At 47.6% G+C, this 23,520-nt stretch overlaps 1 protein-coding gene across 6 annotated transcripts in view; it reads right to left on the bottom strand.

The window, feature by feature from the left end:
• DOCK11 (dedicator of cytokinesis 11) overlaps positions 1-23,520 on the bottom strand; it is a 91,699-nt gene that overhangs the window by 60,919 nt on the left and 7,260 nt on the right. For 4 of the 6 annotated variants that reach the window (XM_054839154.1, XM_054839155.1, XM_054839153.1 and 1 more), the window contains exons 2-7: positions 11,839-11,955; positions 11,526-11,615; positions 10,717-10,799; positions 9,498-9,567; positions 7,246-7,341; positions 3,973-4,107 (exon numbers count right to left, since the gene is read on the bottom strand). In XM_054839154.1, coding sequence (XP_054695129.1) covers positions 3,973-4,107; positions 7,246-7,341; positions 9,498-9,567; positions 10,717-10,799; positions 11,526-11,615; positions 11,839-11,955 — 591 coding nt within the window. Of the gene's footprint in view, positions 1-3,972; positions 4,108-7,245; positions 7,342-8,860; positions 8,946-9,497; positions 9,568-10,716; positions 10,800-11,525; positions 11,616-11,838; positions 11,956-23,520 lie in introns of those variants that run through there. The other 2 variants (XM_054839158.1, XM_054839157.1) reach the window with 2 other exon arrangements.

Genomic DNA, 23,520 nt, shown 5'->3' on the forward strand with positions numbered 1-23,520 from the left:
CTCTCTGTTAAAGCATCCTGAACTGAAATACCATTAAATGCAATGCAGGCACCCTCCTGTCCTGGTTTTAGCTGAGAGGGTTGATTTTCTTCATAGTAGCTAGTGTGAGGATATGTTTTGGATTTGTGCTGGAGACAGTGTTGATAATATAGAGATGTTTTTGTTCTATGGACTTATTGTTGAGCAGTGTTTACACGGGGCCAAGGCCTTTTCTGCTTCTTGCACTGCCCTGCCAGCGGGATGGCTGGGAGTGCACAAGAAGTTGGGAGGAGACAGACAGGACAGGTGACCCAAACTGACCAAAGGGATATTCCATACCATATGACGTCATGCTCAGTTTATAAGGAGCTTGGGGGGAAGAGAAGGGGGGGGCGGCGGCATTCGGAGTGATGGCGTTTGTCTTCCCAAGTAACCGTTACGCGTGACAGGGCCCTGCTTCCCTGGAGATGGCTGAACACCTGCCTGCCCATGGGGAGTGGTGAATGAATTCCTTGCTTTGCTTTGCTTGTGCGCGCGGCTTTTGCTTTACCTATTAAAATGTCTTTATCTCAACCCACGAGTTTTCTCACTTTAACTTTTCCAATTCTCTCCCCCATCCCGATGGGGGGGGAGCGAGTGAGCGGCTGCGTGGTGCTTAGCTGCCGGCTGGGGTAAAACCACGACAGTCCTTTTTGGCGCCCAACGTGGGGCACGAAGGGTTCGAGATAATGACAGATTTGATTGGAATGTGCTAGATTGAATTTATAGTTATTACTAGCTATTAATTGGCAGGCTCCTGTGCTTGCCATGGGGCTTGCTTGCCTTACTGTATATTAGAGGCTAGTGCTTGTTAGTGGCTGCTTTTTGCTTTCACTGCTTGCTGTACTGCTGTACTGCTTATCATCTTACTGTGCTGTGCCTGGGAACGTTTTGATAACAGCAATGGCGATGTGCCTGGCCTGGCAGATGGCCAGGGCACCGCTGCTGTTTCTGTGCTGCTGTCCTGGACAGGCTGGAGCTCCTGTGTGCACTCGAGTCAAAGGGACTGTGACCTGTGGATGAGTCCACGTCGGAGCAGGACACCCCAAAGTGTCTGTGGCTGTGGTTGCGTCTGTGCCGCAGCAGGTATATCTCGAAGTGTCTGGGGCCGCGGTTGCGTCTGTGCCGCAGCAGGTATATCTCGAAGTGTCTGGGGCCGCGGTTGCGTCTGTGCCGCAGCAGGTATATCTCGAAGTGTCTGGGGCCGTGGTTGCGTCTGTGCCGCAGCAGGTATATCTCGAAGTGTCTGGGGCCGCGGTTGCGTCTGTGCCGCAGCAGGTATATCTCGAAGTGTCTGGGGCCGTGGTTGTGTCTGTGCCGCAGCAGGTATACCTCTGGAAGGATTGTGAGCCAAGGATAAGTCCATGCTGGAGAAGGTACACCTCGAAGCATCTGTGGCAAGGATAAGTCCATGCTGCAGCAGGTACACCTTGAAGCATCAGTGGCTGTGCATGGGGTCATGCTGGAACATTTCAAAGTGTGTGGCTATGGACGAGCCCATGACAGGGCAGGTTTATTTCTAAGAGGACTAAAGTGACTGTGGACAAGGCCACGCTGGAGCAAGTATATCTATGAAGGCATTGTGGCCCATGGAGAAGGCCATGCTGGAACAGGTGCACCTCGAAGTGACTGTGGCTGTGGATAAGTCTATGCCACAGCAGGTGTACCCCTGGAAAGACTGTGGCTCATGGATAAGGCTCCACTTGGAGCAGGTACACCCCTAAGGGACTGCAGTCTGTGGATAAGTTCAAGCCGGAGCAGGGGCAAGGGGAGGTGTTCATTGCAATGGTAAACTTGATGGTCTGACTCGAAGGGACCAGGGGTGGAGATTGTAATGGAAATACCTTTAAATTGTTGTAACCCATGATTTGAGTTGCATGTTACAGGAATTACTGTAGCAGAAATCACCTGAACCAATGGAGAACAAGCCTTACAAGAAGCAGCGCAAGTGCAGCAGTGGACCTGACCTGAGCTGGTTTTGGTGCCCAGTAATTCCACACGTCAACCACCTCTCCTTTTCTGAGTGACCACCATGGTCGATGGAGGCCAAGGTTGTGGACCAAGTCAACCCAATGGACATTTTGTGGACATTTATGGACATTTTAAAAGGGTGGTCCACAGACTAAGGGAATGATATCAGCATATTATATCAAGGGATGAGAAGGGTGGTGGTGCTTAATGAGGATGTATTGAATTGTGTGGGACCTGAGCATGACGTAAATAGTATGGAATAAGGGGTGGATAATGTCCTGGTTTTAGCTGAGAGGGTTGATTTTCTTCATAGTAGCTAGTGTGGGGATATGTTTTGGATTTGTGCTGGAGACAGTGTTGATAATATAGAGATGTTTTTGTTCTATGGACTTATTGTTGAGCAGTGTTTACACGGGGCCAAGGCCTTTTCTGCTTCTTGCACTGCCCTGCCAGCGGGATGGCTGGGAGTGCACAAGAAGTTGGGAGGAGACAGACAGGACAGGTGACCCAAACTGACCAAAGGGATATTCCATACCATATGACGTCATGCTCAGTTTATAAGGAGCTTGGGGGGAAGAGAAGGGGGGGGCGGCGGCGTTCGGAGTGATGGCGTTTGTCTTCCCAAGTAACCGTTACACGTGACAGGGCCCTGCTTCCCTGGAGATGGCTGAACACCTGCCTGCCCATGGGGAGTGGTGAATGAATTCCTTGCTTTGCTTTGCTTGTGCGCGCGGCTTTTGCTTTACCTATTAAAATGTCTTTATCTCAACCTACAAGTTTTCTCACTTTAACTTTTCCAATTCTCTCCCCCATCCCGATGAGGGGGGGAGCAAGTGAGCGGCTGCGTGGTGCTTAGCTGCCGGCTGGGGTAAAACCATGACACCTCCTTTGCACAGTGCCTCTCCTGCAGTAATCACAACAGGCTTCACAGCTGCAATCAAGCAGTACGCAGCTTCACGGTTGCCAGCTACTCTGAAAGTGGAAGAAAGCCAGACAGAACCACAGACATTGCACTGAGGAACAGGAGCAAGCTCCTTCTTATGTCTTTAGACCTTTAATATTTACCCAGAGAAGTCAGGAACTGGATTTTGTCTGACACAATAAGTAATGCTGTTCTCCAGGACACTTAGAGGCATCTATCTTAACAGCAAGCGGTTTGATGCAACTTTTCTGAGCTCTGCTGGCTTTTAAACAGCATTTTCCAACCATAAGCCAAGGCAAATTTGATGCAACTTGGGAAGAACACCCTGTACATCACTGAGGCATGTGCACTACTGCTTTTATTGTGTTCAGGAAGATAAATGGTAACGCACAGCTCTGACTCATCCATGCTGAAGCAAACTGCCAGAGTAATTTAAGCTGCCCTGCACCAGCTCCACCACAGTCAGTGCTTGAAGCTTCTGCAGAGACAGCAATGGCAGAAGACACAGCAGCAATCCACTGCTGTACTTCATGCTCAGCATAACAAAGCAAACCCAGGTTTAAGCCCTGTACAAATACCTTCTCCTAAAACCTTACAAGCCCTTTGCAGGTCATAAGTCCCAAAGGGCTGCATGTTTGCATGGACCTATCGGGATGTAACCTAAGAAACAAGAAGCTGGTGTGAGCAGCAAACAGAGGAGGAAGGTGTCCAAGACTAAGTCACACCAGTTACTTACTGGCTTCAGCTCTCAGAGTGTCTTGGAAGGCACCTGACCTATGATAACCAGGTACAGGAGATGGACAGAGCAGGGAGACAGCAGGTGAGGTAACGATGAAACACTTCTATTTTACTCTGACAGCAGTTCTTCCACTTGTTGTCTTTCTGGCCAAAAGTATAGCACCCTTATGAAACTCCTTGCCTGCCTTTTAATCAGATTGTCTGACAGACAGTTTGTAAATCCGTGCCTTCGCCTCTCGATGGCACAAGCCTTGAGAGACCATTTCTGTCTTGGAGCTAGCAATGCATAAGGTCATGTACAGCCACGCAGAAAGCACACCTACCTGAACAACATCGTTGCAAGCGTCCAAGAAAATACAGCCTTTGGATTCTTTTGAAATTTTCTCATCTTTGTAGGAATTAAGAATATAGGAGCCATCTGTGAGTTGTGACAAGTAGAAATACCTCCTCTTGAATACCTGCAAAAGAACAGAGTCTTGCTCATACAAGTATTCACCCTGCTGTATGTCACAAACCACAGTCTCAGTTTCAGCATCTGCTCTCCTGCTATTTAGAAAACGCCTCAACGAGAAACACCAATGAGCCTAGAGTTGCAGATTCACCCCTCTGAGTATGCCTTGTTTTTGTAAAGGGAGATTTCGTCATCTTCTTTAATTTTAATGTCCTTGCTGTTATAAGTTTGCCCATCTAAAGCAAAGCCCCAGGGCTTCCAGCTCATCTCTCAGCTGGCTCCAGCCTCATTTATCTTTACAAAGAAACACTGCACGGTAAATTCAGATCAGCATATCGCCTGAAGATTCATCCCACCCTACAGCAGGTATTTCCAGAGCCTTTTTGATAAAGAACTCAGAATTACAAAGCCATTCTCCAGAAGACTTTGGAACAGACATGTGGAAATTCCTAGCACTCGAATGCAAGCCAAGGGACACTGTAATCCATTCAACTGCTTGTTTTTTTGTGGGGTTTGGTTTTTTTTAATACAAACCTATTTTCATGAACTTGCTTTGGCTTAGTGTTCAGTTCTCACCTCAGAAAGCAGTAAGTTTGGGAGAAGTGTTTCTGTGTTTGAACTATTGATTTTTATGAAGACTGTGCATTATTTAAAAAAAAAAAAAAAAAGTTCTCCAGTATGTCAGAACACCTTCCTTCACGTTTGTCAGCGAACAAGCACTGCACTATAATCCAGGAGAACATTTTGGCAGCAATTATGGTAGCACCATATGCTATCAGGTCTGTAAGGAGCAGGGTGCATTTCACAGTTGCTAGATAGCTGTGTTAGGAGAATCATGAAGGAAGCCGGGGTAAGTGGCACTGTGAGTATTTCCACTGTTCTGCATATCTGGAAGATCTATGAATAAACATAACATTTTTTCATCCCAGATGGGCGACTACTAGTAATTTCCTGCTCCCATCATTACTGACACTAGCAAATGTTCAATAAAACCACTCGCTTACTCACACAAAACTGGAAGAGAGCATTGTGCTCTGAACGGTAACCTAAGCCCTCTGACAGGTAACCTCTAGCATCATTTAGGGCAGTTAGCTGTAGAGATACTCCAAGGGCTGTTGAGCTTTAAGTTTTATAAGATTTAACTAAACCTTTAGTTCAACAAAGCATAAAAATACATGGAAATCTAAGTATGCTAAGCGTTAAGCCAGCTTAAACCCTGATTTAGTGCTTCACTGAATCAATCTCAGAAACTTTGGCAGTGGATGCTACAGAAACCCATGACAGATTTCTCCCTTGATATTACAGGCTTGATATCCCTCGTGGGTATAGGATTTCATGCTAAACTATTTGCATCTTCTGAATTCTGTTCAAAAGGAAATGCAGAAGCAAGCAGCAAACACTATTCTTATCATCTTTCCCCCTTGTAAGCACTGCTGTCAGAAATAATTGTCAGAATACCGTGATAATTTGAAATGAATACCATAAACCTAGGAGCAGAGGGAACATCCCCTCTGATCAGGCTACAGACACTGTAGGTGAGCACAGCAATTGCAGAGGGATGGCTGGAGAACTGAGGAAGTCCCTTTGGGCAGAGAAGAAAGAGAGACAGAGAGACAGACCTGATGCCACAGCTGTAATGCAGCACACCTAAATGCTGCAAACAGACAGCAAGAGTGCTGGGCCAAACCAGGGAAGTTCTTTGCAAAGGAAAGGTTACTCTGAAATAAAGGTTGGCAGCTGTAGCCTAATTACAGTTTGCTCCTAGGCTGGGTCTCCACAAAATACACTCTGCACAGGCTTAGTAACAGTGTGAGGTATGAACTGCTCAGCACGTCACAGCAATGAAAGAACAAGCACCCAAAAGATGGGTGCGTCTGCTTCTGCGATAGCACAGCAGCCTCTCAAAGTGGTGATAACTCCGAAGACGTTCAAAGTCCTCAGATTTCTCGCACGTGCCTTAGGAGGTGTTTTGTAAGACACAGAAGTGACCAGGACCAGCTCAGAAAATGGCTACTGATTTTTGGTACTGTGATATCTGAGAGACTCTGTGACTCTTATTAATTGAACTGAAGCCAGTGTAGTTCAGATAACACCTCTGAAAGGTGGGTCTGAGGTGCTGGGCACTGAGCCCAACAGTACCACAAGAGGCTCAGTCAAGAATGGACCCAACCCAAACCATTCTATTCTATGATTCTATGACAACTGTTTTGAGCATGTATGATACCTCCTCCAGAAGTTAGAGGAGCAAAAATGGCTTCAACCTTGCTGCTCGGAAAAGCAGAGAATCAGAAAACCCTGTTCTGTCTATCGTCTTTAAGCTCATGAGTAGTCATTTTAAAACTCAAATTAAAATTAGCCCTATGAATGGTCCTGTTCCACTTCTCATGAAAGCATAACTCATTGAATCAAGCCTCAGAACAACTGAGCTTTTTGAGATTTACTAATATCCTTACAAAGCAGCCTCACTGCAGCCATCCTTCTGCTGCACAGTTGAGCATAACTCCCTAACATTCTCTCTGTGCTGTAACAAGGCAGCTGCGTGTTGGAACAACAGAAGGGCTCATTGCCACAGCAAAAACCTGCGGTGGAACTATCAAAAACCTCCATTGCAAAATCTAAGCAATGCCACACTGGATTACATACAGTGGAGAACAGGAGACAATGCAGCTGTTGCTGCTAGGTCAGTAATGCTCCATCTCCTCAGAGATATCACCCCTGCTTTTAAAGCAAAGCCTTGTCATTTCAATTTAAAGCCGGCCTCCATACATATTTCCTACCAGCAAGGAAACTATCAATTCAGTAAGTCTTCCTTGCAGGACAGCTGTTGCGGTTATTTAAATTGCCTTCCTCTTTTGGGCCTCAGCTGCGCATTCAGAAAACAATCTTGGTTTACTAAAACACACTTTGCCTTTTTGTTCAGCTTGCCTGTCATGATTTAAAGTACATTGGTCTTATATTCTAGGGAGGGACGCGTCAAAAGCTGTCACCAGACTGGGTTTTCCAGTCCACTTTGGGATACTCTGCAAGAAGGACGGATGCTCATCCCAACCCAAACCCACCTGTTGGCACTGCTGCTAGCTTTAGAGATGTTTGAACTTAACTTCATGCCTTATTCATGAGTAACATAATGCTGGATCAAACTCACCTTCATGGTGACAGTGATTGTGCTATTTACATTTGCTTTGTGCAGCCAGCCTTGCTTTATCACACCACCCTTCTGGGAGCACAGGGATGAGGAATCCTGAAAGAGAGCAAAAGATCAGAAAAAGAGGAGGTCAGGTGAACTGCCTCCCACACAAAATTCCCCTTGGACACAAGGGATATGTCCACCCTGGAAAGCTATACAGTTTTAACTACAGCAACACAGTAACACGTAGAATGTATGTATAATACGTACAGCTACACGTACAGTGTTATCACAAAAAATTCAGGGTTATCTCTTTCCAAGAAAGAGGCAGAACAGGTTCATTTGGGTCACCTTTTAAACAAGAAAGATTAGATCTATGCTGATAGAGCTGCACAGCAATTTTGCAATGAGGAAATGCATGTTGGTTCTTAGGCAGTATTTCAAAAACCTGGGGAAGAAGGAAATTTTCAAAATGGTCTGTTTAGAAAGTTGCAAAATGCAGAACTCCAGACTTACTTTGTCATTTCCTTTTGTATAAATCAACTCTCCATTTTAAATTTAGGAAAAACCCCACCAAACTCCAATAGCCGAAATGTAACTGACTGGTTTTACATTTATCAAAACAAAAAGCGTCAAGTGACCCAACCAGGCTGTTCTTGGCATACCGGTTCAAATTTCCATCTTTGCTCCTGTCCCGTGGTCCCAGGAAGGGAGAACTGCCCTCCATCTGTGCCTAACTGTGACCTCCACTGGGGAGGGAGGGAAATCAGATCCCAGACTGGTGAAAAAAAAAACTCACCCTGGGACTTCCAGTGACTCAGCAGCAGAGATGGACCCGGACTGTCTGCCGATGAGCTATGAAAGGACTGGTTTACATCGTCTCCTGCATCCCAAATGGCAGGTTTTCACTCCTTCCTTGTCAAAATTCCAATGACAGTAAATTGTCTAATGCTTTCTTTCACCAAGAGATTTCTTTTACTTGAATTTCCATTACATAATTCTAACATAAATGCTCCATCAGGAAACTATAACAGAATCCTTTAGATATGGCCATACCAAAAAATATCTGCCAAAGCACCGTGAATACTCTTCCACAACCAACATCAGTAACTTCACTTGTTTGAGTATTCAGGATGCTGACCAGAAGGAAAAAGGTCTCCATCAAATTTTGATAGCATATTTTTGTCCTTTTGCTTTTTTCCGAGGCATGCTGATAACATAGTGCACAGCTCTGTCTCCAGCCCAAATTAGATTATTAAAGAGGTAACAGCTCAAGTTAATGATGTAATGCAAACTGACAACACAGCCAAAATAATAAAGGCCAAACGTGAAAATACATTTCCATTTAGGAAAAAGCTATCCCAGTTCAGACCTGAGGTGTGGGGACATACACAGCAATTGCGAGAAACGTGCATGAAACAGCCCCTTCAAATCTTCACCTCTGCAAGAAAGAAACTTCCCTTTGCCTCTGCAAGTTCCTCAGCAGCAGCATCTTGGTGCCATGAGGATTTTAAACAGCTGGACTAAACTCTTCCCACCATAAATTAAAACTTCTTAACGTGAATTAAGCTTCACATGGTACTAGAGACAGAAAAATGCTACCCCTCCCTTTCGTAGCAAATGCGATACGCACAGGGAAACATGGCATCTGCATCATCCAAACTGACCACCAGACGTCCCAGTCGTCAGAGCTCCCAGCTCACCCCCTTGGAAGAGCTCCAGGGTTGCAAATATTTCCTGCAACCAGCTGAGCACAAACATGCCAACTTCTAGAGGAAGCAAATGCCTCTGAACGTTTGCACAGTACACACAGAATGGGACTGACACACTGTGAATGTTGCGTAGAAGTGACTGATTAAGAAAAGCAGGTTATGTGATAAAACACAAAACTTTTTAACGGGAGGACCCCAATATCACAGTGTAGTTGAAAACCAAATTGCCCACTTTTAATTCTGGACATGAAAAATTTTACTTAGTAATTGTTTGGCTTCCTTTTTTTTCTCTTCTGCTGCTGCAGTGTTTCAAGTGAAAAAGCCATCAGAAATATTATGGCTAATCTTCCAGATAATTTAGGAGACCCTTGGCTCCAAGAGACTATCTTGTCATACTTTGAAACAAATCACTGTCTCAATTTTGGTCTCGTCTTCACAGTACAAAGCATCTCACCAGAAAACCACTCCTGGGAACTGAATTCTGAGTTTGTGTTGTGAAATCTGCTTTTTAACAGATCTTAGAGTGGAATATGTAAAAAAAAAAAAAAATCTCCTTACCTCATCCTTTTCAAAGTCTTCATCGATTTCAAACACGTGGCTTGGAATCTTGTCTGGCCTAAAGGACTTACTGAAATCACAACACATTTTCATTTTTAATGACTGGGAAAGGAGGGTCCTCTGAGCCAGCAGCTGATGCTGGATCCAGAACCAATAGCCAAACTGCAGACTACAGAGCACAGCAGAACTGTCCTCCTGCAGGAGATAGATTTCAAGAGACCTACAGCCTCTTACAGCTGGAGAAAGCTAACTAACTTCTGAGTCCGTTTCATAGAAATTAAGCACAAGCAGTGTGTAATATTAGCTTTCTCCATGTTAGCTGTCTGCCTCTGCAGAGTTTTTGCTGACTGGCATTTGTGCAACACAGAGATGCAGCAGGCCAGTCTATCTTCCATCTTGCTAAAAAAGAAGCAAGATCAGATGGCAAGGTTATTCACAAATATCCACAGTGTTGCCCCATTGCTGCTTCACTTCCCTGCGAGATCCTCAGAACAGAAACGCTGCAGCCAATTAACAAGAAAAAGCATTTAACAACCTGCCAGCACATGAGCAGTCAGAACTGTGCTCCAGACGTGGATGGAGCATGGGGAGCAAGAGCAGAGCAGGCACCACGACTGAGAAAATAACAATCCAGCAGAAATCTGATATGCATATGCCTGTCTGAAAAACCAGATTAGCTTTGGGGCTGGAATCACTGGCACAGCCCAGCATTTCAGAGCACACAACTCTGCAACCAGCATCAACAGTGATACTACACCACTGGACTGAAGTCGTCCAACAACTTCTCTGTGACAGGGGCACAAAGAAGATCTGCTCAGCACGGGAACACTGTGTCTAGCATGCAGAGAACATCAGCCCAGGGGAACAACAAGGCTCCCGATTTGGGATGAGCAGACACTGCCAACGGTATTTATGCTGTCACGTGCCCAGACTGTAGTCCATCCTCATCCCAGATGGAGGGGGCTGTTCACACGCTGGCGGATAGAATGTGAAGTAATGACCCATGCAGGCAATATCATCAGCATCTCCCTGACACAGCCAAGTGACAACAGCGCGATAACACGACCCCCTGGCTCTCTAACCTTCAGAGTGACACAGCTCTGGAGGGGCGGCTGCTTGTGGGACAGGCATCAGGAAAAGGGCAGCTATTTCTCCTAAGCCTGATCTAACTGCAGCCCTGTGACCATGTATTAGTATTCCAAGGGAGCGCGACACTTACCATGGCAACATCCGAAAGTCTCCTGAGTATTCCTCATACTTGTAGTTTACCACGTGCCAGTCTGAGCTGTAGGTTTTAATGCACTGAAAGGAAAACAATACAGCTCTTTGAAAGCTGCACCAAGCAAAACAAAACCATGCACAAGTCTGAAAGGTTACAGACTGCTGGGTGAGGTAAGCACAAGTGGAAAGGGTCTGAACAAGCTGCTTCACTTGTTTTGCATTGCAATACAGAATTTCATACGGAACCTTTTCAACACAGAGACAAAAATCACACAGCATCTGGCCTGTTACACAGCTACTGATTTTGCATTTACATTGCTCCAAGGCTTTAAAAAGGGAGTGGTGATTTGGGAGGGGACTATTTTCCAGAAAGCACTAATTTTCTGCCCTTGGAAATGTAGTGCCTTTAACTCGGCATTGACCATCACCTGGCATTTAGTGCCACTGCACTTGGAGGGAATGGTTCTAGACAGCAGTGCTGTATGAAACAAACCCATGGCCCTCAGGATGCTCCGGAGAGGCTGTGTAGTCCACCCCTTGCCCTGCTGCACGCCCGCACCTTGCAGCTCAGGCAGGCAGTGCAAAGCCACACACCTTGTCTGCTGCGTACAAAACCCACTGGAAAGACGCATCACACAACAGCCACGTGTGAGAACCATCCTGTGCAGCTAGCCTGCCAGTGACCAGAGCTTCCTACACAGGAAAAGCTAAGTGATCTGCAAGCTCACAGACCAGGAGCTACAACAGAGCGTCTTGCTTAAGGGAGCAAGTGCTGAAGGCAGGCGTTGTGTGGACTTTTGCCCCTACCTCTTTGATGAAGAGACTCTGCGCTTTCTTTAGAGCATCTTCTGGCACTGTAGACTGGACAGTCCTTCTCTGCCGACCGATGACTGAGATCTGCAGGGAGAAGGAGAACATGGGTTCAATGCAAACTGGTCTTCAGGGCTTGATACTTGCTTTAAATAAATGTGGTGGGTCCAAATCACCAGTGGGTCATTTTGGTTTATGTGTCAGTAATGCAGCCAAAATCAACATGTGGCTAACAGTGGAAATTTTCCAAGGTAAGCAGGACTGGAGATGAGTGAGCTTCAAACACGAGAAATAGCCAGCGCAAACTCACAGATACATCCTCAATCGGAAATATCAGCAGGTCCCGGAGGGGATCACTGTAGATCTGAACTTTACGTTGAAGGATCACGTTCTCATAGTCCAAGGGTTCAACCACTTTGGTTTTTTCCTGCAGGAAAAATAGAAGATGATAAAAATTACGTATATATAATATAAAATAACCAGCAACTAACATCTTGTGCTTAATTTAGCCTGACAATTTCAAACCGTGTTACCGATGGACTGCTTGTTAATTCAGCAATCTGATGCTCATGTGATGCAGGTAACCACCGATGTGCATGTTTTGCAGAGAGGGAAACGAGGGGTTAAGTTATTTGAGCCTGGTAATAAGCTATGGGAAGAAACAAAGCACTGCGCTGCTCTGTTCCAAGCACAGTCTAATTTCTTAATGGAGCAAGAAATCCTCCTGGACAGGCCACAGCTTTAACAGCTGCAAGCTTCAGCATCTTTATGAATGAGCAGCTCATCCATACAGTTGAGAAGAAATACGGCTTCCTACGCTGGCTCTGCTCAGCTCGAAGCTGGTTTTGCTGGAGGAGCTGATGAGAGTTGTGCTCGCTCTGGAAACGTGCTGCCGGCGAGACGAGAGCAAGCCAGCTGCTACGACCTCCAGAGCAGGAATCTTGCCTCATGGCAGGAAGAGCAGCATCCCTGTGGAAAGGCAGGAAAGCCCTCTCCGTAAATCACACCTCAGCCACAGCCAAAGGCTAGAAAAATCTGGGGCCTGGTTTTGCTCACACTTACATTTCTGGGAAGCAAGAGGAACTTCTCCAAAATCCCTGGAGTCACGAATAAAAACTATTAGGAGAATGCCATCACCTTCACTATTGCAGTACTTTTGTCCATGTTACAAGTCCAGAAAACAGAACTTAAAAAAAATGTGAGAAAAACACAAACTTCTGAAGTAGGAAAATGTCATCTCAGCTGCCCAGCCCTAGACTTCAGATTTCATAAGCAAGAGTCAGGCACTTAGCACAGCAGCTGTGAAATTTAAACTTTACACCAAAAGCAAACCCATGACTCTGTATAAATATGAATGTTCATCATAAAAGTGGAAGCAAATTCAGATACATCAACTTTGCCTTGTTTTGAATCTTGACCAAAAAGCTGTTGATGCCTGGCCGTGCCACGGGCAGTGTTTACAAAACAGCCGTGTGATGCCAGGATGGCACGTGCCTCTGGAGATGAAACCCTGGCAGGATGGCGTGTTTGGGATCTCCACCCTCGGAGGAGGAACGTTGGATGCTTCCCCATCAGCAGCAAACCTTACCCCCCAGCTGAATGGTTTTGCTGGGATGAACTATTCACGTAGCCTGTTCCTTGAATTATAAATGAGATCAGTACAAGGTCCCTCACTGAGGACTGCAAAACCTGCAGCCTGAGAAAATGCATCCAAAATGAGGATCAAAAGCTCAGCACCACTGGGCAAACAGCCGCACCACTGAGCATCCAAACAGCTCAATATTACCTATGATACATGAGGTAAACCAAGAAATCAACATTGCTTTTCCAAAACCAATCATAGCCAAAGGGTTTCAGTCCTGCGCCTTTGGCTCCTGAGTCTCTGCGATGCATTAGGTAATGTCTTCAAGCTCCTGGCAGCAAATGTGAGCCAAGGTTTTGCTTTAATGACAACTGAGCATCTAGTTCAACTCCACTGAAGTAGAGCTGGTGCTGGGACTTTGGGGAGACATTTGTCATGCAAGGGGGTAACGGCCCCAGGCAGGAGCTGTTTGGCCATGGTCATGTTTTAATCTTGCTTTGACTTTTTTCTGAAACATTGCAGACAATCTTTGTATGCTGATTTCTTCTCATACACCAACACTTTAAAAAAAAACCCCAACCATCAAAGAACTGTAGAAAAAAAATTATTTCCTTTTTTGCCATACTCTGGTACATGGTAAAAAGAGAATTAAAATCCAGGTTCTGTAGCAGACCTGGATGGTCCACTGGGCTGGAGCAGTGAAAGCAGCCATCTCTCTTAGGCTGCCTCTGGCTTCTCTCACCCAAAGGACCAACCCCACCAAACAGAGGTCATTCCTCTGTCCCAGGTGCATGACTGATGCGTGTTCTGAAAGCAAAACCGAGATGAAAGCTTTTCCTCACAGCACATCATAAATGCAAGGTGGGTACCTTTCATGCTGCGTTTCCCAGGACTGCATCCCAGCAGCAGAACGACATCCAGCATCTCTCTGATGGAGAGCAGCACAGAGCCTATGTCCAATTAAGGCCCGTTTTACTAATGTAGACAATGCCTGGGTCCCACGCAAGCCTCTGAGCAGAGTGATTTCTGCACAGCCTTTTGCGGAGCACCTGCTCTGCTGTGCTTCTGGTTGTCCACAAAGAAGCTCTTACTCTTGGCTGGAGAAGATATACCTCCTGCCCCAGACAGATTTGCACTCAAAACACCTCTCTTCCATGCTGCAGGAATCCAGCATGGAATCTGAAACAGTTCCTTCTTAATTGCTCTCTGGAAGCTTTGCTTCACTGCTCACACATTCCTGAAAGAAACCTTGTAAGCCTCAGTGCCACATTAGCACCTCAGAAGCTCTGCAGCCATTGTAGAAGCCCAACCGGCGGGTTGCTCAGCAGAAAGCCCACGCTGGGTGCCAGAGTGCCCGGGTGCTGCTGCCCGGCTCCCCCGGCCATGGGGGATTTGGGGCACGAGGTGGCAAACGCTGCCAGCCCTGCTGCACGTGGAGCGCCTCTTGCTCCTGCAGCCAGGACCTGAGCAGCACAGAAATCTCATAAAAAAGAAAGAGACCATCTGAAAAATAGGAGTCCCTAAAACCCAACAGGTAAACAGAGAAAAGGAACCCATTTTTCTCTCAGTCTCATGCTCTTTAAATGCTTAATTGAATTTGGTTAATCATCTGAAACACTGGTCTTATTTCAGGATAACACTATGCGCTTCTGAAAATTGGCCAAGCTTTGCAAATTAATGTGAATTAACAGGACATTCACAAGCTGCTCTCCCATTTTCAGGTCTGGGGCCAGGCATCCCCAAAGCTTGGCCACCCCATGAGACCAGGCAGGACCCTACAGACCAGGTGTACGGCTCTCTGCCGACCTGTCCAATTTGCTTTTCTCGCTGCTAATCACCGCAGCAATCCCAGCAAAACTCAGCAGTGTAAGCTGGTTACAGAAGCGCCATGAGCCTGAGTGCTGCTTACACCAACTCCCCATCTCACCTCGCCCCAGCAGCAGCCGTAATAGTAAATTAGATTCCCTTTAAGAGCCTTTCACATCACTATAGCATAAAATAGTGGCTTTGGGTATGCAGAATTCAGGTCTTCCAGTTACACAATATCTTTAGTCCTTTTTTATTTTGCAACATGGACCTGAAACTGGGACTCTGTTTCTAAAGTTGTTCTTTTTAAAAGCTGGGGTTTTGATAACATTTCTTTTCTAGCTTTGACATCTCTGATGACCAGCAAGACCAAGTCCTGGCAGTGATCCTCATGGGATTTGATGACAACTAAAGGGTAAGGACTGAAAAGGATCCCACATCCTCCCATGAGAGGCTTCAAAACCCGTACCGCACTGCCCACCACAGATATGAAAAAACTCCTTAAAATAACTCACTACAGCCCTTCCATTCTTGCAGATTTAGTGATTTTGGACAAAACATGCTGTGCAGGCTGGTGCTGTGATCTGTATCCCGTGAGGCCATGCTGAGTCCCAGGACACACAGTTAATGACCCAGGGAGCTCCAGGAGCTGAGGGATGTGTGCCTGCAGGGCTGCAGAGAGCTGTCACCCCGATGGGCTTTGCAGCACCCACAGACAGGCATTTCTCCTCCAGAGCTGTTAGAAATGCAGTCCCTAGAGCTCTCCTTACCCAAGCTGTGTGATTTCCCTGTTTTAGCACACAGCAGCCCTCCGTCACCTGCAGCATGGCGTTACGTTAGCCGTGCTCACAGACAGCATGACACAGACAGGCTGTCAAAGGCCACAACAGGAACCCCAGCAATGTCTGTAAAGTGAAGACAAAAGATGTAGGTCAAGCTGTTTGCGAGCAAAGCAGCTGCTCACAAAAGGATGTGGCCTGTCCCCTGCCTGCCATTGAGGAAACACAGACTCCTCTGTCCATCCCAAACCGTGCTGCCTGCCCAGGGGGGCCAAGCATGCCCATGGCCCTGCAAAGAGACCTGCAGAGTAAGGAGGGAGCCATCACAAATATTTTTCACCCTTTGGCCCAGCCCAGTGCCCAGTGTACCAACAGGGCTGCAGGTAAATCTTTAAGCCCTGAAAATCAGATTTCAAAGTCTTAGTTTTTCTGACGAGCTTGGTTAAAGCGCAGACCTCCCAGCATCCAGGGCTCAGCCTCGCTCTGCCCGGTGCTGTCACAACAGCAGATGGCACCCACCAAAGTCATTATGAAAGCAGAGGAAGAACTATTACACTAAAGCAATTAGAGTCTTAGAAACCACAAATTCCTCCACAGAGAAAGCCAATATGCAAGTACAAAGAAATGCTGCCAGTCCAGCAACAAAATCAACCCATTTCTGCAGGAAAAAAACACGCGGTGCTGCCAAAACCATCCTGTTCTCCGGCATACATACAGCAGCTGTCCACCCAGGGCAGGCAGACGGGTGCACCGTGATGCTCCTTGAGTTCCTCTGACCTCTTGTGCAACAGCAGTGTGGGCAGGTTGGGGTGAGCTGCCTTCTCCTGCAGCCCCGTGGTTGCAGCACCCCGAGCACACCCGGCAGCAGCTCCCAGCCCAAAGCACTGCAGCCCACTGCACTGGATAAAAATCAAGACCCATGGGAAAGACCTCATAGTGGAAAAACATAAACACACACGATTTAAATCAAAAGATAACAGGAGAGCAGTGTACCCTCCCAGATGAGCCCACTCACCTCTCAAAAAAACCCCACTGGTTCAAGTCCCCCACACCAGCCTGTTCCCCAAAACACATCTTGCACCCTCTGCTTGTGCCCCGAGACTGCTGCTCCCCTGAGCACGGGGCCATGCGAAGCACGAGGAAGAAGGTCATCTGCCACGCTCAAGCCCCCACCCAGGCTGGGTCATGAGGCTCCACTCGGACAACGGCACAGGCGAAACAACAGCCTATCTATTCGAGTACTGACTCTCCACCAGCAAGCAAGCTGGCTGGCATTTTAACCGGAAACTCAATGAAATTACTTCGACAGCAGCACGCCCACAAACACCAACGCAAGGCTCTGCACAAGGAAAACCCCAAGTAAAGGTCCTCATCCTCAGTGTCCCGCTCGTCCTGCCGCCCTCCGCCAGCCTGAACACAAACCCCACTGCATAGAAATCACCAGATTAAGTTGTTATCTTTCTGTATCCATATGCAAAGCCTAAAAAATTCCTTATATATGCTTTATAAACAAGGGTTCACAATGACAGCTGGAGATATTAATGGAAGGAAATACAGGAAAGGACTTTTCTTTTTTAACTTTTATTGCCTGAAAAACAGTAGCCACCTGTCTTCTAGTGTTCTGCATTTGTACATCATACAAATGTGCCAATGTTTTAATTACGTTTTTAATGTTTTCCTGAGGTCTTTTTCTCCCAGAATTACAACAGGTATAATCCAAATGATGTGAATGTACAGAAAGTGAAAGAAAAACGTTTCATTTGAGGATTTTTTTAAAACAGCAGCCAAAGGAAAAACATCAGAAAGCTTTTGTATTTTCAGTCCTTTCAGGCTGGCTCTCATTTAAAACAAACAATATCCAGAGAAGAAAATAATTTGAGGGCAAACCCAGCTGGTTTGGCTCCGCTTTAACCAATTTGCTCGGTCCTTTGCATTAACATGAGCCCCCACGGCGTTTTCCGTTGCACAGCGGAAGCCATGCCCAGAGCAACCCCCAGCCTGGCACAGGACCTGCACCATTCTCGACTTTCGCTTCCGACGGTGCTAACGGCCAGCACACACACACGCTGCTCCATCTCTGTCCTGCGCAGCCAGCCCTGCAACGCTTCCTCCGTGCCTTCCACTGAAAAACTCACGGGTTTGGCAGCACCCAGGACATGGTGTTTTCTCACTTCCTAGAAACGAAGCTCAGCCCAGCGCATGCATCCACATGCGCAAAGCAGCTAGAGACACACAAGTAAGCCGAATATTAAAAGTGATTTTTCTTTAGAGCAGCCAAAGAAAGAAGAGGAAATAGCATGGACCACACATACATTTAGATGTATTTCCTCAGACCGTACAACTGTTCCCCAAAATTCAGTGAGCACTTTACAGTGTCTATTCACTGACTCATCTGTTACCACCCTGTAATGCACTTAAGTGCAAAGCCTGGCAAAGCCCAAATTTTAAAACAAATCCCGAAGGACCAAGTAGGTGAAACACAAAGAAAATAGGGGAATTGATTAAATTCTGGGGAATTTATTAAAAGCTAAAGGGACGGGGGGGGGGGGGGGGAAAGGAAGTGTACAACTACCCTTTAGACACACTAGTCACAGTCACATCACTTCCGAGACTGGCAACGGCCCAGGGCAGAGAGGGACCACTTCCCACCGCAATGCACAATCTAGAAATGCAAAGATACCTCGCAGACAGCAAAGAGAATTCCCCATCTTTTATTTTGTTCATGAAACTTGACAGTACATGGGAGAATTTAAATGGGAACTGGGAAAACTCATTTGGCAACCTGTATGGGCACATGGAACCAAGGAATTTCTATCCATAGAAAAGCTTTTCTAAAGCCAGGGATTCAAAGATCTTGGGTCAGGGGGTCTTTCAAATTGTGTGGTCTTTAACGGCTTTTTTTTTTTCCTTTTTTTTTTTTAAATAACACATTTATGACTCTTCGCTTTTTCTGTGCCCAGTTCCTCCACTGCTGTGTGATTCCATATACACGCTGTAACTCAAGCTTGCAGGAAGGCTACAGAGCTTCATTTTAAAAAGCTGAGATTCACACATAATTTGTCATTCCAGGAACCTGGGCATAAGAAAGAACAATGAAAAGTGGGAAATCCTGAGCTTGGCTGCCCAGCACCTGAAACTGCCATAACCCTGTGCCAGAATAAAGTCTGTGCCCTGAAGACTTTGCATTCAGAAGCCCAGGAGAGAAGGCAGAGGTGGAAACAGAAATGAGAGGAGGAAGGGCAAACAGGGAGACAGTGTGAGTCAGCACACACGGCAACAGTCACAACACGATGTAGCCTTGCAGCTGCCAAGAGGTTTGTGGGCTGCTCAGCAAAGGCACATTTTGGGAGGGAATCAGAAGGGAGGCAATGAAGCAGCTCTCGCCAGGTGGTGGGGAGCTTGTGCCCGTGAGCCTGCTGCAAACCCAGCACTCAGCTGGATGTAACAGCAGGGCCCTGGGCACAATGCAGAGATGGGCTATGGTAAAACCACAAGGATGAAAAATAGTCAATAAAGCTGGGTATGAGCAGGCCAAAACTATTTTTACGCTGGCCAGAGAGAAGGAAGTTTAAAAACACAAGAGGAATGCCCTGACAGGAATCCTGGCTGTGCTGAAGATACAAAAATACTGAGCTTGAGACACAGGGGAACCGTCTGTGCCTGGAACAGAGGAGAGAGACAGACTGTAGGATGGACATACGAACACACTGAGCATTTTGTGACATGCCGAGGGAGGAATGCCTCCTGAGGAGGAGGAGGAGGAGCAGCAGGGGAAGCAGGGAGAGGGAAGGGTGTCAGGAGCTGGTCCAAGGCTGTGCAGGGGTGGCTGGGATGGGGCCACGCTGGAGGCAGGTAAGAACAGAGGAGGTGTCATGGCAAGTGGGGCTTGCACAAAAGCTGGGGCTGTGTAGCTGTGAGAGGCAGCAGATGGGGACAGGGAGCCCAAGAGGTGACGGCAGAGTGGGTGTGCAACACAGACAAGAGAGAGGAACCCCATGGGCAACCAGGAAGGGAAGAAGGGTGAAGTGAGGAGGAGGAGTCTGAGAGGATGAGATCAGGTGCCAGCACAGCTCAGAGCAAGGCTCTGCACAGCCCTATCGCAGGCAGTGGGCGAGCAGCCCCCGAAACAGCAGCACTCCTGGCAGCTCCGGCGTGACGGTCCCAGGGCCCAGGCTGCCCAGCAGGCACTGCCTGCTGCAGGACAGCCCATCCTGCACCCCTCTCCCTGCTCACCCAGATCCTGCATCCCAGAGCGAAGCTGGCAGCACTGCCTTGCAGGGACGCTCACAGCACAAGAATGCATGTGGATGCTTTGTAGTCCAGAGCAGAAAGAAGAAAGCAGGATGCAGGCTTGTGCAGACCGCACCAACACACGGGAGCAGATCTATGGCATGCCAGCCCTCTGAGGGCTCTCCTCTCCCAGCAGCAAACAGATCCTCCCTCGGGCAGTGTGGGCTCCCCGAGGAGGGAGTTGTTAGGTGATGCCTTAGCAGGGTACCCCAGCACCTCCTTTTTCCCCTGCAGTGCTCATGCTATACTCTGGAAAGAAATGTATCCCCAGCTGCGGTCCAGGCAAGTAGACTGTCCCTTCCCCAGTCCCCAGCACCCCCACAATAAACTGCAGGACTCACTTTGTCTCTTTTATACCCAGAAGTGGGTACATGGGGCTACGGGAGCCCAGCGGCTAGACAGCAGGAGACATAGCTGCACGTACATCATTTCCAGGGGTCTCATTAGATGGGGGTCTGGGTGAGACCCCCCACATTCCCATCTCCATACAGGAGTTATATGCCAGTCTGCACCATGGTCCAGCTCTGAAACAGTGCAGACAGCACAAGGCTGCTGTGCCCCTCTCTCCCCCTGCTCTGTATTAAATGGAGATGTCTGCATCTTACGGGATACTCAGAGAAATAAAAAGCCATGTGGCGGGGAAGGGGAGGGTGGGTGCACAGTCCTGGCACCCTGCAAGAAAACACTTGCAGTGAAAATGACTCATACTTTCCATCCAAAAGCACGAAGCAAGAGCCTGCCCCCTCTCCTGCACTTCCCTCCATTCCACTCAAGTCCTGTGCAAAAGCATATCACAGACCCACACCTCCTTCCTCCTGCCTCGATGGCCCCCAGTGGCAGCAGAACTTCATCTGAGCACTACAAAGGGCATACTGAGTTCTGGGTATTTTGTAACTTGGATGTCTCATTTTTCAATGTAATGCCCAATTCTCTAGTGACAAAGCAAGTCTTTGCTGTTATCAGCACTGTCTCTGAGAGTGGCATCAGTGCAAGACACCAGCTCAGAGAAGGCTTGAAGAAACAGTCAAAAAATTGATGTCAGTGTAGACATATGAACATTCACCTGTCATTACTGCTTAGGCCTGGCAAATAAAACTAATTCAGGCCTCGAAATGTCTTCAAACTGGCTTAAAAATTACAGGAAGTCAGGATAATCAGTGTACGGTTCTTCATTTCCCTACCAATTATTTAGAAGTAGACTCTACACAGCCTTTAGCAGATCACATTTTGAAACTTACTTCTGTAGCCACAAGGGCCAGGATTATTTTTTCCTGAAAGCTCGAGATTCTTGCATAATCACTTAAGCAAAGGAAACAGCCCTCAGAAAGAAGCTGCGTTGCAATGAAGCGGTGAGAGTTCACAGCCAACCTGAGTGGCCCAGGCTGCAAGGCAGTGCTGTCGCTCCAGCCCATGTGCACTTCACCTTCACACATCACCTCCAAAAATGATGCCCTGAACAAGTACAGAGTCAATAGGAAAAGCATCGTTGGAGGCGAATGGTAGCTGGGGGCATGGCCCATCTTTGGCATAAGCACACATTTGAGGTGATCCAGCACTGCTCCTGCACAGGGCAGTGAATTAGGGCAAGCATCTGAGATTGCTTTCAGTACCCTTGTCCTCTGTGCCCTGACCTTCCTCAGGATCACCAAGTGCTTCTGTGTGAGAGACATCATTGAGAGCTCGGTACAGACTGCCACAGTGTCTCCAGTCCCCAGATACAACACCTGAAGTCCTGTGTGTCTCTGCCCGCACAGGTACATCCTGGCTCAAATCCAGCCCTTCTGCACAAGGAGGCATCAGTGTATCTCTACGTTAGTAGAGATGTGCACCTGCATCCAGCTGAGCATCTGCCACAGAGCTTCAGAGATATGAAAACACAGCACAGCTTTGATTTTCTCCTCTGAAAATAATAGCATTAATAGAAATTGGCAAAAGGGTACTGGTTTCTATGGGACAGCTGAATTTCTGCCAGATCTGACTTCTCAAAACATTCTGTAAGCACAGGCACGCTAAAAAAGGAAAATAGTAATTACAATGACAATAATATATGTTATTTATATAAGTTCTTAACTGGAGCATCCCAAAGTGCTTTTCAGATGTCACTGGTATTTCATCATTTATTTATGTAGTATCAGTTTTATATTTAGCATCCAGTTCCAGAATAGCCAGCTTCAGAACATCTTAAAGCAATTAATTGCACATAAGCAGAACCCCTCCCTTTCCTGCCTGCTCTTAAAAACTCTTGTTTTTCAGTCAAGAAACCACTTGCGCACAGGGCCAAGCCAACTGCGCGGCCCCTCCCCAAAGGCGAGCAGGCGAAACGCTCCTTGGCGTTGCTGGGGCATGAACCGAGCCAGGCAACAGTGAAGTGACTTGCCCCAGCCCACACAGCAACGCCAGGGAAAAACGGAGCAGGAAGTCGCAAGACAGTTTTGGGTTGCCTTAGCAATACAGCAAACACCCCAGCAGCAGTCAAACCCCAGAGATGTCAGTGGTGGTTTAACCAGCTCAGGAAGTTGCTTGTCTCAGCCCCCATCTTCAGGCTCCATCTTCATCTCCATCTTCAGGCTGCAGATGGCTGCAGCGGCTGCAAAGTTAAACTCTTTTCTCCCCAGCAAACACAGGAGGGTTTGCGGACAGGGTCTGCAATGGGTGGGCTGTGCAATGGATGGGATGTGCAATGCTTCAGCCCACCCGCAATCAAAATGCTGTTGTTGACAGAAGCACTTCAAAGTTTCCCCCAGATGAAGGCATCCATACAAGCTCCAGCACTGGGCAAAGGGACAAGGGAGTGCTTAGGGCTGCCCAGGCACAGAGAAAAAGGCAAAACTGCAAGGGAAACCTGTCTGAGTCAAATGCAATTTGCCTGGACCCCCAAACTGCCACAGAAAGCGGCTGTCTGTTGGCAGCTGGGTTTGCCTCCCTGAAAACCAGCTTTGTGGGCATCATCTCCCTCCAAGAGATGGATGCTCCTTTCTCCTCTCCTGACCGTGCCTTTCCTACCTGCCCCTGTCATAAACCCAGCCCCTGCCAAGCCTCTCCTCTCCCTGTGCCCCTGCCCCTTGGCCCCTTTCCAGCTGGCCCAAGGCTTCCCTCCAGCCCCTGCTCCAGCTAACCTTCTGTCCCGGAGGGCTGAGCCGCAGAGCCACCGGCTTGGCAGGCTGGCAGAGCCCTGGCAGCCGTGGCGCCAGCCACCATCCTGAGCCGTGGCTTCCTCCAGACCTGCCAGGAGATGTGCTCTGCTCCACACAGACACTGCACTGCAGGTCCAACCCACATCCCAGGCTCCTGACCACTGCCAAAATACGGTTATATATATATATATATATATGGCTGTTACAGAGAGCAATGTACAGCACTTTGACATGACCAGCTCCTAACACTGCACAGGGGAGATGTCGTCTTTCTGGCTGCACCCATGCTCTGAGGATGTCACCCAGCACAGAGCCAGGAGCAGAATGATGGAGCAGGGAGTGCTCTGGACTGAAACAGGCAGGGTCTCCTTTCAGCTGCTCCCCAGGGACAGTCCTGTGGC

This window comes from Grus americana, chromosome 12 (assembly GCF_028858705.1).
Source record: "Grus americana isolate bGruAme1 chromosome 12, bGruAme1.mat, whole genome shotgun sequence".
In the NCBI taxonomy this organism is placed as follows: domain Eukaryota; kingdom Metazoa; phylum Chordata; class Aves; order Gruiformes; family Gruidae; genus Grus; species Grus americana.